We start from the raw sequence: 12,588 nt of genomic DNA, 5'->3' as shown, positions 1-12,588 counted from the left end.
TAGAGTAGTGCAGCAACTTATATATTTTTCTACTTGTTACACAACTTTCACAAAAAATGTTCACAAAAAGTACGGTAACAATTATACGAATATAAACATTGAATATCTTTATACACAAAATTTAACATAAGTGATGTTATTTTTTTTTATAGTTTCCACTTCATCGTCGGACAGCGATAATATCGGCTCATTAAAAGATTTTCCAAAAACGCGTGTTTACATATTAATATTCCGGTGTGTCCGGCGTGGATGGCGACTCGAGGGCGACTTCCTCATAATCTCTTTCGAGTGCCGCGAGATCTTCGCGCGCCTCCGCGAATTCGAGTTCTTCCATGCCTTCTCCTACGTACCAATGAACGAATGCTCGCTTATTGTACATCAAGTCGAACTTGTGATTGAGCTTGGCCCATGCTTCCTCTATGGCGGTCGTGTTAGATAGCATGGAGACAGCACGTTGAACCTGTAAATGTACATAATATATAAGAAATATATTATGTAATCTATTACTATGCTAGATTGTAAATTAAAAAATTCTAACCGTAATTTTAATTTAAACTACAGTTGGAATTTTTAATTTGATTAATTGAAATTCTATGTTTATACATTTAAATTTAATCATAAAATAGCAATTTTTAATTTAAAAAATATTTTTTAACGACGATATCACCTTTGCGAGATCACCGCCTGGCACGGCCGTGGGCGGTTGATAATTAATCCCGACTTTGAAGCCTGTGGGACACCAGTCGACAAAGCGAATGCAACTTTTGTCCTTCATGGCCGCGATTGCGGCATTAACATCCTTGGGTACAACGTCGCCGCGGTACAGGAGGCAGCAGGCTATGTATTTGCCTTCACGCGGGTCACACTTGACCATCTGATTGGAGGCTTCGAAGCACTCGGAGGTGATTTCCGCGACCGACAAGCCCTCGTGATAAGCCTTCTCGGCGGACACCACCGGGGCGTAAGTCGCCAAAGGAAAATGTATACGGGGATAAGGCACCAGGTTCGTTTGGAACTCGGTCAGGTCGACGTTCAGAGCACCGTCGAATCGCAGGGATGCGGTGATCGACGATACCACTTGGCTGATCAATCGGTTCAGATTCGCGTACAAGGGTCGCTCGATGCCAAGCTTTCGCCGACAAATGTCGTAGATCGCTTCGTTGTCCACCATGAAAGCGCAATCGGAGTGACCGATCGTCGTGTGCGTCGTTAATACTGCATTATAAGGCTCCACCACGGCAGTAGATACCTAAAAGTATAATGTGTTTTTCTCAGAAAGAATCACTAATTTTTTTTTAAATGTATCGTCTCTTTATTTTGCGAAGTTATTTATTTTCGACTTTTGTAAAATTATAAATAACTTTTAAATTTGGAAAGCTTCTTTTACATCCCACTTTGTTTTTATCTATTAATTTTAATTAAAAAAGAGTATTCAAAAAGTGAAATAGATGAAATAATTTTTCTTCAATTAATTTTAACTTGTTTCACAAGATAAATAAGAAATAAATTAAATTTTCCTAAACTCACTTGTGGCGCTGGATATATGACGAATTCCAATTTACTTTTCTTGCCATAATTATCAGACAGCCTTTCCATAAGCAGAGAAGTGAAACCTGATCCTGTGCCACCTCCGAACGAATGGAAGACGAAGAAGCCTTGCAGACCAGTGCATTGATCTGTCAATCTGCGAATTCTGTCCATCACCGACTCGATGACTTCGCTCCCGATGGAATAGTGACCGCGAGCGTAATTATTCGCGGCGTCTTCTTTACCGGTAATTAATTGTTCTGGATGATACAGTTGTTTATAGGTTCCGGCTCGAACTTCATCTATAAAAGTAACAATTTGCAAGATGTAAAGATAGACATATATTACATGCTATCATCATTGTATCATTTTATTTTTATAAGAATAACTGATTTATGATTTGCAATGTTTACAATATTATTGTGACTAACCGACGACTGTTGGCTCGAGATCAACCATCACGGCACGCGGAACCATCTTCCCGGAGTTCGTTTGATTGAAGAAGGTATTGAAGCAATCGTTGCTGCCGGAAATTTTGTCGGACGGCATAGTTCCGTCCGGCTGGATTCCATGTTCCAGGCAGTACAACTCCCAGCAAGAGTTGCCCATCTGAACGCCCGCTTGGCCAACGTGCACCGATATACACTCGCGCTGTAAATAGAATTACACAATGCATTTTTTTATCGACTTAAAAAATTTAACGATACACTGCATAACATTTCCGCCTTTCACATTCTCTACGATTACTTAGAAAATGTAACTATCTTTTCGTACCATTTTGCTGTTTCCAAATAAATTTCTCTCGATATTACACAATAAAAATTTTGATAAATTGTTGAATCGAAATATTAATTAAATTTTAAATTTGGACACGTTAAATTTGGAAGCCGGCCATGAGCTGCCCTAGAAAAAAAAACACTGTAGTAATTTATACTTTTATTGCCTGGGTAACCACTATAATTGAGTTTCAGGAGGATTAGAATTTTTTTTAATGTGAATTGTGTCAAACGGACTTTATTCAAGCTTCACTTTTTCATACTAACAAAGCTTTTTCAATATAAAATTTTAATTTTAATACTTCAAAGAACACTATAGATTTTCGACACTAGATTAGATGTAATTGAGAAAATTTAATTCAAAACTATGCAATAAAAATCCAAGTATCTAATCCAAAAAATTGCAAATATGTTTTGAAATATTCGGTAATGTGATTTACAGTATTTTAATTAATATTCTGTTTTTGATCGTTTTCGATTAGAAATTAGAATTGAGTTAAATTTAATAGACACTTTTAATCAATTTTGCCACCTTTTCGTCGAAATCTTTTCTTTGCATTTTGCAAAATATATTCTTTATGGACTTAGCTGTTTGGATGAATAAAGAAAACGCGCTATACATTCTGCATGTTACATATATCTCGATTGCCATGCGTCAGACGTATCCGTGGCAACTAAGAAGCAAGAAGCATGGTGCAACACTTGTCATCCGCAATCAGTGACAATAATTTGTGTTATTTAAAATAGACAAAATGTCAAGCGTGATAAAACCATCTTTTCGAAACAACAATTGTACTATCAACATAATTCTGTCTGCATAATCGTGTACATATTATTATGCAGTTTTCTAGAAACCACTTTTCTACAATGTAGCTTTTACACAATCAATTAATATTTAATGATTTTTCACTGCCCAACGTGAAAGTGATGTGTAACATAACATATCCATCAATCAAGATCTCATGATCAGTGATAAAAACAAAATTATATGCTTTAAACAAAATGTACAATTTACTCCAATAAAGATTAAAAACGCTTAAATCTCGCGAGCTACAAAAATGACAAGAGAAAATCATTATAATTGCTGACCGACGAAAGAATAGAATTAAAGATCTCACGATCGCGACAACACATGGATACCAATTACAGAGCAAACATCGCAAAGTGGCTGCCACTTTCCGATGGTGCTCTCGACAAATGGCTTGTAGACGCTTCCGTTCTCGATGAGAAAGTGGGAAAGCTCGCAGGATGCGTGGCTTTAATCATCGAGGACTTCGCAGAGAGTCGAGTTTGTGATTTTGAGGTCCAAAATTTTTTTCTCGTACTTAAGAGCGTTAATAAATATATAAAATAAAATGTACTAAAATTACGCGTGAATAACTGATTACTCTTACGTTTTAGGTGTTTGAGGAAGTCGTCGATAATTTGGAAGAATTGATAGAGAATTACAAATTAACATGCAGCCCGAAAGAGTTAAGCAGTCATCCGATATATAAATATAAAATAAATTATCTGTTGATGATATTAAAGCGCAAGCTCAACATTGTCGCAAAATTCACTCGAGATTTAATCACTGCTATTGTCGATTGCAAAAATGAAGAAAATATCAGAATAGTGTTTAGGTAGCGTAAATCAAAATAATTTTTTTTATTGTACCAATTATATTATTTTAGTTCTATTTGATGATCTAATTTTTCTTGTATTATCTTAGTTAAATGCTGCATTTTAATATCGAAATTAATTTTTTTAATTATCTTTGTTAATCATTTTTCCATCAATCTGCTATTTCGTGAATGTGTAATACTTAGGTTTTTCCCTTATCAGATGATAACACAATGAATAAATTGCAGATTGGTAAATGCTTACAACAGTATGCTCGATGTGGATCGAGATGTGTCGGATCCTTCCGTCAATGCCTTTTACAATGACACTCCTTCGATGTTGGAGCCGTTGAAAAAGATCTCTGTAACTAAAATATTGCAGGCAAGTGTTTTAGTGTTCATTAGTTAATTAAGTTGAACAGCGAGTAATAAAAATGAAAAAAGTTGCAAAATTAACATCAATAATTTTAGATATTAGCAAAGAACAGAGCGGAGGAATCCTGTCACGAGCTTATCGACTGCCTTCTGGCGAATTACGAGCCCCGTGAGAAAATCGATTCTACTGCAACGAACGACATGGATGTTTCGGAAAATTCTAGCATTGAGATCTATCGGTTAGTTTACAGTCATAATTGCGTCTAATAGAATGCGCTAATATTTATAGCAACATTATCGATCAAACAAACGTAATCTAACAATATCTCAAACATATTTTTGTCAATTATCTTTTAAACTGCAGCGCTCTTACGAGACATTTAACGCCACCGATCGCGAGTGCGGCATCGACTTCTGAAGTGCAAGTATCTAATAACATCGAAAGTGTCCAGGCACTCGTGAATACGCAAAACGAGCAAGTCCTTAGACTTCTAACTGTCGTGCAGGAGATCTCGCCGCAATTGCTCGGCACGGATGCTTTGAAGACCAGCAAAGGTACTTTCCCTACGAAATTTGCTAATTATTTTACATAGTTCTGCGTCTTATTTATAATAAAACATAATTTGATAGTAAGATAAAACGTGGCACACGAAACAATTGGGTATCGATTGCGTATTTCAACGATGATATTCATTAGGCGAAACGAGATTGAGAGGCATCGCGATAAAGAAAGTAAAAAGCTATTATCAAGAAGTCGCATGGGGTGCTTTATCCGGTATACTAGATCATGTGATACTATGGTGGTCCCACGAGGCCCTTGCGACCCATCACAACCACGGTGCTCAACATCTCAAGGATTGGCTGCGACAGTTTATTCAGGGAAACGAAAGTAAACTTACTTTTTGTTTAAATATATTTCCGCTTTCAACAAATCTATTCCTTTAAGAGGAAAAAAAATTGGTCCATATCATCTACATCCTTAAAATTTCAGTCCCACCTACAGTCAGACCAGCATTGCAAAATTTATGCGACGCGCTCGGGTATCACACGACCATCACCGCTTGGGACCAGCTGTTTAGACTAGCCTACACCTCGGCTTTCGAATGCCGCTCAAAACCGTCGTCCACGGAGGTTCGTATCCCACAATAGAAAGAAAAGAGAACGGTAAAAGTTCCTCCTAAATTGAATTTCAGAAATGCATATTCGATAGAATGTATTAACGCTTGGACAAAAATTTACAATGCAAATATCTAAGGAAGAAAGTGACAATAATTTTCTTATATTAAGAGGTTTTTTTATAAAAAATAAATAATTACCAATCTTGTAGGGAACCGACACGGGTCAAATGTTCGTCGAGCTGTTCCAATTACTGGTTACCCTCAGCAACGAATGCGAGGTGGGCGGCGAGTGGGTGATTGGAGCACCCTTGATAGAATTACCATTGTCGGAGCAAATTGTCGTATTGCACAGAATGGACCATTCGGTTCATACGGCGAGATTGTGGGCTATTCAGGAAGCCAAGATCATAGCTCATACTTGGGATCTGGACGTCTTCTTTCTTCTCGTGAAAGGCGACATAATGAATTACCTCGAGGAACTGTCTTATCTCAAGGTATTTTTTTATCCATCATTTGATTCTGTAATGCAAATTAAAAGTGCATTTTATATATCTTATCTTATGGTTGATTATGATTTTAGCTCGCTGATCACACGACAGCATTGTCTACGGGTTCCATTAGCGTCCAAGTGTACGTATGCACGAAAATGAGAGCAAAAATCGCTTCTGAAGTCAAGGCAAACGTTGAATTGCTTCAGGTACAATGTTGAATATAAACTTGCGAAAGAAAAAATAAATTTTTAATAGAAAATTTATAAGTCATATAATTAGTGACATGCATAAATTTGTTTATGACGCATATTCTTTAATTAGCTTTTCTTCATGTAAGAGACATCGCGTTTATTAGTATTATGATGGCAATGCCAAAAGTAAATTTGTTAATAGTTGAATAGTAATTTTTTGTAAGATAAACTTTCTTCTTCAAATTTGTCGCTTAAAAAATTGTAAATAATTTTATCTCTTTTCGATTCTACAGATTTCTCCTGCTAAGTGCACTGACATACTTGCCAAGATCTGTCGTGTGGTCAGCCTTGCGAATTTGCACATGTGTTTTCCACGATCGAATTACTGGAGAAGAAACAGCAGCGTATCTCCGATGACGGCTAGTCTTTATGTAGAGACTTATTTTGGTACGCTTTTTTCATAATTATATTTAAAATTATGTTATTTACATAACAAAATCAGTTAAAGTAGAACATTATTGAAATTATTATTTAAAATTTTACGCGAAACGCGTAATTTTCGTTGCTCTTTGCGTACGTTTCTTTTTTTACACGTGAAAAACTATGCATTGCAGAAAAAGTGTTGCTGCCAGTGTTGGAAGTAATAGAGGATCCCGAAACGTCAAACATGATTCTGCGAATAATGTGCGAGGCATGGCTAGATTATATTTATCTACACCGCATTAAGTTCAGGTAAATTGCATTTGTTTGATATTCCAATTAAAACTACCTATCAAATATAAAAACATTGCAATTTTCTTTCTCGTATGTTTAATCTCTGTAGTTTTTGTTTTGATCGTATATTTCAATAAATTCCCAGCGAGTACGGTGCGCAGCAGTTGTTGACGGATTTTGCATACGTATCGGCATGGGTCACGGAGTGCGCGATTATCTCGCAAAACGTGAGGAATCACTTGTTGAAGAACGAGGTTTTGCGCCGTTGCGAGGGAGTTGGTCGACTTCTGTTGAGACATCCGGGTGAAGCAATTGCGATGCAGAAACAATTGAGTAAAAATTCTTCGAACAATGACAAATCTAAATTCGCACGAATTGAAGCTTTCCGAATAGAAAATTGAGTTTTTTGTGTGCCTTTTCAGCTCGGAAAACGAATGATCGCGGATCGCCCGAATCTCCAGGCTTGGAACGCATGCCGGCTGAAATGTACGTTCCGAATCAAGAACAGTGGCTCGAACTGCGCGCTCCCAAGCGATACAACTTCTGTTGTACGGAATAAAAGAAATAAATAATCGATTGTGTCTCGAATTTTCTGACTATTGTAATGTTTTCTTTATATAATTTTAACGTTAGTTGAATGCAGCAACTCACTGCATTAAAAATATATTTTCCACTGGCATCTTAAAACACTAAGAAAATTACGCGAAAGTGCGCAAAATGATTATTTGCTGTTAATATACATTTATATTTTCGAGAAGCCCGGCAAAGGACGGAAACCTTTCGGATCCGACGACGTATTACGTTACACCGGTACGATATGTGGCGACAAAATCAACGCAACAACCGTGCATCCACCGTAGTCGCAGTCCGATGTCGGCGTTCATTGTCGACATCACGGCATTGTTGCATATAAAATTAACATCAGTCCTGATGGAAGGCTTAAACAATATAAAATCTCACACATTGACGTAATGTGATAAGAGATATTCGTACATTACATTCATATATTAAATTAACGTTATTCTGCTTTTGAAACTTATACGATAGTGAAGTGCTGTTAAACTAAAATATAATAATTGCGTGAATAATCGTTAATCGCGATTTACATTGTGTTTCGTCGTTCTATTTTTGTGCGTGTAAGAACATATACTTTTTATAGATTACCTGTGATCGCTTGCGCAAGTCGAGGTGCAGCTTGTTGTTTGAGTTGTCACCGCAAAATAAGAATGTGGCAAGGCAACTCATGTTTCATTCTCGTCTGTCGATTCTCGATTCACCACTTTATATAACCAGTCCAGTTGCTTGTGCGAATGTGTGAATAATCCAAGGGCCAAAGTCATTATTAGATCCTTCTCTTTACATGCGGTCGGAAGAGTCACATTGCTGTAAATCGACGACAAAAAAATAAAAATCTATAAATATCTTATTTAAGTGCACATTTAAAATCTTGTAAATTATGGTGGCATGTTGAAATCTTAATAATAATCTTTCATTTAAAAATTATTTTTAAATTCACTTTTTTTCATTAACATTTTCTCAATAAAAACTTCTCGCCAGCAAAAAGTGATGTTTAATAGTGCAGTGTTGTATTTATATTAAAATAGCAATTAATTTATTACAAATATGTAATAATATATCCCTCGTGCTAGTCATACAAGCTGAGAGAAGATCAAATTACTAGGTGAGAACAATTCTGTCGAAGCCGCGCCTGTCGATTGCAAGAAGAATTAATTATTTGCATCGTCGTCTGCATTTTCGCACGTCAAAAATGCGTAACGTCACGGAAAGAACGCCTTTGAGGAGGAACATGGAGTCGCCCGATTACGTTGAGTTCGCCGGTTTATTGCGAACTCGAAGAGTGCGAGTACGACAGTTCCAGTGCTGTGTTTGCGGCATTCTGATGTAAGTCGACAAATTGAAACATTGTAAACTAAAAGTTGTTGAGCGCTTATCTTTTCTAATTCAATCTGTGATCTTGCAGAGTGGTCTTCACTATGGCTCTGATAATATCCATCGGTTATTCCATAAATCACACTAACTCCACCGATCCCGCGATCGATAACACATCTTCCGGAAACTTGAGCGGTATTTTGCAATTAGAATTTGTACCAGAATCTATGTTGCACGCGTCCTTCAGCAGCACCGCTAGTGTTACGGCCGAACCCAACTCCGTCTTGATATCCGGTGAGAATATCGAGTCCTCGATGAGGAATCTCAGTCAACAGGAATACACGCAAGGATTACGAGCTGGCGAGCAGGCGATAAAGGACCGTCTGTCCGCGGATATGCTCGCCGCGAAATCACCGTTACCGTCTCCATCCCCGGAATCTAGACACCGCTACGCGGTGAGCACGCGTCCTAAAGTTAGCGCCCTTGCCTTGGCAGCTGTAGGCGAAATCGCTGCAACGAGAAAGATTGAAAATATGAGGTAAACAGAGTATGTCGTATTAAAAAAGAACGGTTTAGTGAGTTTTCAAGTTTTGACGAAAAATATAGAAACATTATACATCATATATGTATGTATGTCTAGCAATTTTAATAATTATAAATTAAACCTTCGATCTTTCGACATTGATAGTTATTGATAGTTAATTGGTGATTTTGTTATCTTGATTTTTTTCCATAATTAATCTTGAGAGAATAATGGATATATTTTGCTTATAAAGTAGCTATAAGTAACAAAATATATTTAGCCGGCAATTTTTAATAGAAAGCTTCATGTTTTTATTTTTAAGATCCAGTCGCGACGAGCCATCGGCAATCGATACCTATTTCGACAGCGGCTGGGTACCGAGGAGCGTGTGCAAACGGTATTTCGATCGCACTTGCAAGATCGGCAAATACAGAACTATAGATGGGAGCTGCAATCGACCGCGAGGTTGGGGCTCCAGCGTGACACCTTACAGAAGAGTCTTACCTGCTGATTACGCCGACGGAATCGAATCGCCTCGCAAAGCACAGTCCGGAAGGGAACTGCCTTCCGCCAGGGAAGTCAGTCTGATAGTGCACAAACCTTCAGCCAGCAGTAATCCATCCTTTACAGTAATGCTGGCTGTATTCGGCCAATTCCTCGACCACGATATCACCGCTACTGCGCTCAGTCAGGGTGTTAATGGAAGTTCCATAGCGTGCTGCTTTCCGTCGAAGGAACATCCCGAGTGCTTTCCCGTACGAGTGGGAATCGGTGATCCCGTGTACGATCAGACTGGCAGAACCTGCATGGACTTCGTCAGATCGGCACCTGCTCCGCGATGCAAACTCGGTCCCAGAGAGCAGCTCAATCAAGTAATCCGGATTCATTCCTAAAATATAATTTATTTACGTGAGAAAAATAGTAAAAATTACATATATTTTTAGAAAAAAATATATTGCAGTATATTTTCATTATACACTTTCACAATTTTTTACTTCTGATTTTAAAATGAATTGATTTTAAATTGAAGTTTTTTCACATATAAAATTTATGAAACTCTCTAATTTCTGTTATATTCTACGATATAAATTTACGATTGGGAAAAATTCAAAAGAAGAAATGTTATAAATAATGTTGCGTCTAGGTCAGCGCCTTCATCGACGGCTCAGCTATTTACGGCTGCGACAATGAGACCGCCCGCGATTTGCGCGAGTTCACCAGCGGTCATCTAAGGATGCAGCTCACCTCCGACAACAGGACTCTGTTACCACCGAGCACGAATCTCAACGACGGTTGCAATCGCGAAGCCGAGCAACGTCGCGGTCGCTATTGCTTCGCCGCGGGCGACACCAGAGCGAACGAGAATCTGCATCTGACGACGATGCATCTTCTCTGGGCGCGGCAGCACAACAAGATCGCGAGCGAATTGGCCAAGATCAATCCTACTTGGCACGACGAAACGCTCTATCAGGAAGCGCGACGCATCGTCGGCGCCCAACTGCAGCACATCACCTATCGCGAGTTCCTGCCCATCATTCTGGGCGAAGAGAAAATGAACGAGCACGACTTGAAACCTCTGAACTCGGGTCACAGAAAGCGGACGCATAATCCGGACGATTCAGAGAACGATCCGACAGTAGCCAATAACTTCGCGGCCGCGGCCTTTCGTTTCGCTCACACTTTGCTACCGGGATTGATGAGAATGACGGACGCCGAGAAGGGCACATCGTCCTACATGGAGCTGCACAGAATGCTCTTCAATCCATACAGCCTCTACGCCGCGGATGGCATCAGGCGCTCAATCAATTCCGCCACGAGCAACGTCATTCAGAAGTATTCCACACACGTCTCTTCGCAGCTGACGAGTCATCTTTTCGAAGACCCAATGGGCAACTCTACGGTGCCTTGCGGCCTGGATCTGGTATCGTTGAACATCCAACGAGGACGGGACCACGGATTACCGGGATACATCGTGTGGCGAGAATATTGCGGACTGGGAAAGGCGGAGACGTTTAGTGATCTTGAAGGATACTTGGACAATCAGGCTCTGGAACAGATTTCAATGCTGTATGAGTCCGTCGACGATGTAGATCTGTATACCGGCGCGTTAGCGGAAATTCCGGAATCGGACAGTTTGATCGGACCGACGTTTACGTGCTTGATCGTCGAGCAATTCACGCGTTTGCAGAAGGGGGATCGTTTCTGGTACGAGTTTGCCGAACAACCGTATCCATTTACAGAAGGTGAATATGTGAATTATAAAGTTTGCTTTCGAAACGAGCAAATTGCCAGAAGTTTATTTTAACGTTATTGATTCAACACTTTACCTTGTGCACTTTTAATAACAATGTTGATAATGTTAAATAAATATTGCTATCATTTTTTAATATTTATAGAAGCGTATTGTGTCAAAAAAGTAAGTACGATAAAAATGCAACAGAGAACTAAATCATATTTGCAAAAATTGCAGATCAACTCGTGGAACTGCGCAAGACTTCGCTGGCAAAATTAATATGCGATTGTTCCGATGGAATTACGCGAGCTCAGATGCAAGTTATGCGCTCCGTTGGACCCGACAATCCTATAATATCCTGCGAGAACATACCAACGCCTTCTCTTGCGCCGTGGAGAAGAAACTACACTTCCAATTTAGATTTGTCGTAATAATTAAAACTTCATAAATAAAAAAGATTTATATATAAGTTCTCTGATAGATTAATTATTAAATCATTGAGCAATATTGCAAAATAAATATCATATTTTTATTGCGCAAAAAGCGGAATATACTTACATTTTCATATATTCTTATGCTGCTTATTTATTTTATTACATTTCTTTTAAACGCAACATTTATATTAAATTAATCAAACAAATTAAAAAAAAAATTTTATTTTAGATTAATTATTTTATGATAACAACAATAAGATTCTACAAATCTTTTTGCAAAGTTATTTTTTATACCTATTTTGATAATTATAAAAATGTATTTTCTATTATATCCTCATAATAAAATTGTCTTATGCAGTTGAATTAATTAATCAGCTGTCAGCTTACTTTATTTCGTTTCATAAATATAATAAAGTTCACGTATATATTTTTGTTACCGTCTAATGGTATTTCATTGCACAACATTATGTAAACTATTGACAAAAGTCTAAAATTATTTTTACAAAAAATAAATATTACATATATTGCAAAAAATAATAAAAAATTACTTGTGAAAATTATTGAAAAAATTAAAAATTACTTGTAATTTTTTATTGTCAGTTGCAATTTGGTGGCTTCAATAAATCAGCAATATTATTAATAAAACATCAATGTGAAAAATAAACGAATTCATTATAAGATAATAATTTTATGATATTGCACTTCACCCGTACTT

At 37.8% G+C, this 12,588-nt stretch overlaps 3 protein-coding genes across 4 annotated transcripts; 2 read left to right on the top strand and 1 right to left on the bottom strand.

Annotated features, from left to right (window-relative positions):
* On the bottom strand, positions 1-4,266 carry LOC105672440 (tubulin alpha chain-like). Of its 2 annotated transcripts, none has more exons than XM_012367368.2 (5): positions 4,170-4,266; positions 1,959-2,178; positions 1,528-1,829; positions 668-1,249; positions 1-460 (listed from the first exon to the last, which is right to left on the bottom strand). In XM_012367368.2, the coding sequence occupies exons 2-5, from the start codon at positions 2,134-2,136 to the stop codon at positions 224-226; spliced, it is 1,299 nt and encodes a 432-aa protein (XP_012222791.1). In that variant the 5' UTR covers positions 2,137-2,178; positions 4,170-4,266; the 3' UTR covers positions 1-223. The 2 variants fall into 2 exon arrangements, with proteins under 2 accessions (XP_012222791.1, XP_067210552.1); XM_067354451.1 differs by lacking the exon at positions 4,170-4,266 and adding an exon at positions 2,302-2,436.
* LOC105672451 (coiled-coil domain-containing protein 142) lies at positions 2,437-7,929 on the top strand. The gene is made up of 13 exons (XM_012367387.2): positions 2,437-3,606; positions 3,705-3,925; positions 4,154-4,286; positions 4,376-4,518; positions 4,644-4,834; positions 4,977-5,168; positions 5,271-5,410; positions 5,607-5,891; positions 5,978-6,094; positions 6,373-6,526; positions 6,694-6,811; positions 6,939-7,126; positions 7,216-7,929. The coding sequence occupies exons 1-13, from the start codon at positions 3,436-3,438 to the stop codon at positions 7,350-7,352; spliced, it is 2,190 nt and encodes a 729-aa protein (XP_012222810.1). The 5' UTR covers positions 2,437-3,435; the 3' UTR covers positions 7,353-7,929.
* Positions 7,930-8,170: 241 nt separating this feature from the next.
* cd (cardinal) lies at positions 8,171-12,244 on the top strand. Its single transcript, XM_012367358.2, has 5 exons — positions 8,171-8,695; positions 8,775-9,221; positions 9,529-10,078; positions 10,351-11,449; positions 11,677-12,244. The coding sequence occupies exons 1-5, from the start codon at positions 8,562-8,564 to the stop codon at positions 11,868-11,870; spliced, it is 2,424 nt and encodes an 807-aa protein (XP_012222781.2). The 5' UTR covers positions 8,171-8,561; the 3' UTR covers positions 11,871-12,244.
* Positions 12,245-12,588: the final 344 nt, after the last annotated feature.

This window comes from Linepithema humile, chromosome 4 (genome assembly GCF_040581485.1).
Source record: "Linepithema humile isolate Giens D197 chromosome 4, Lhum_UNIL_v1.0, whole genome shotgun sequence".
NCBI classification, from domain to species: Eukaryota; Metazoa; Arthropoda; class Insecta; order Hymenoptera; family Formicidae; genus Linepithema; species Linepithema humile.
Note: the sequence above shows the minus strand (reverse complement) of the source record. Positions and strands in the feature narration are given on the sequence as shown.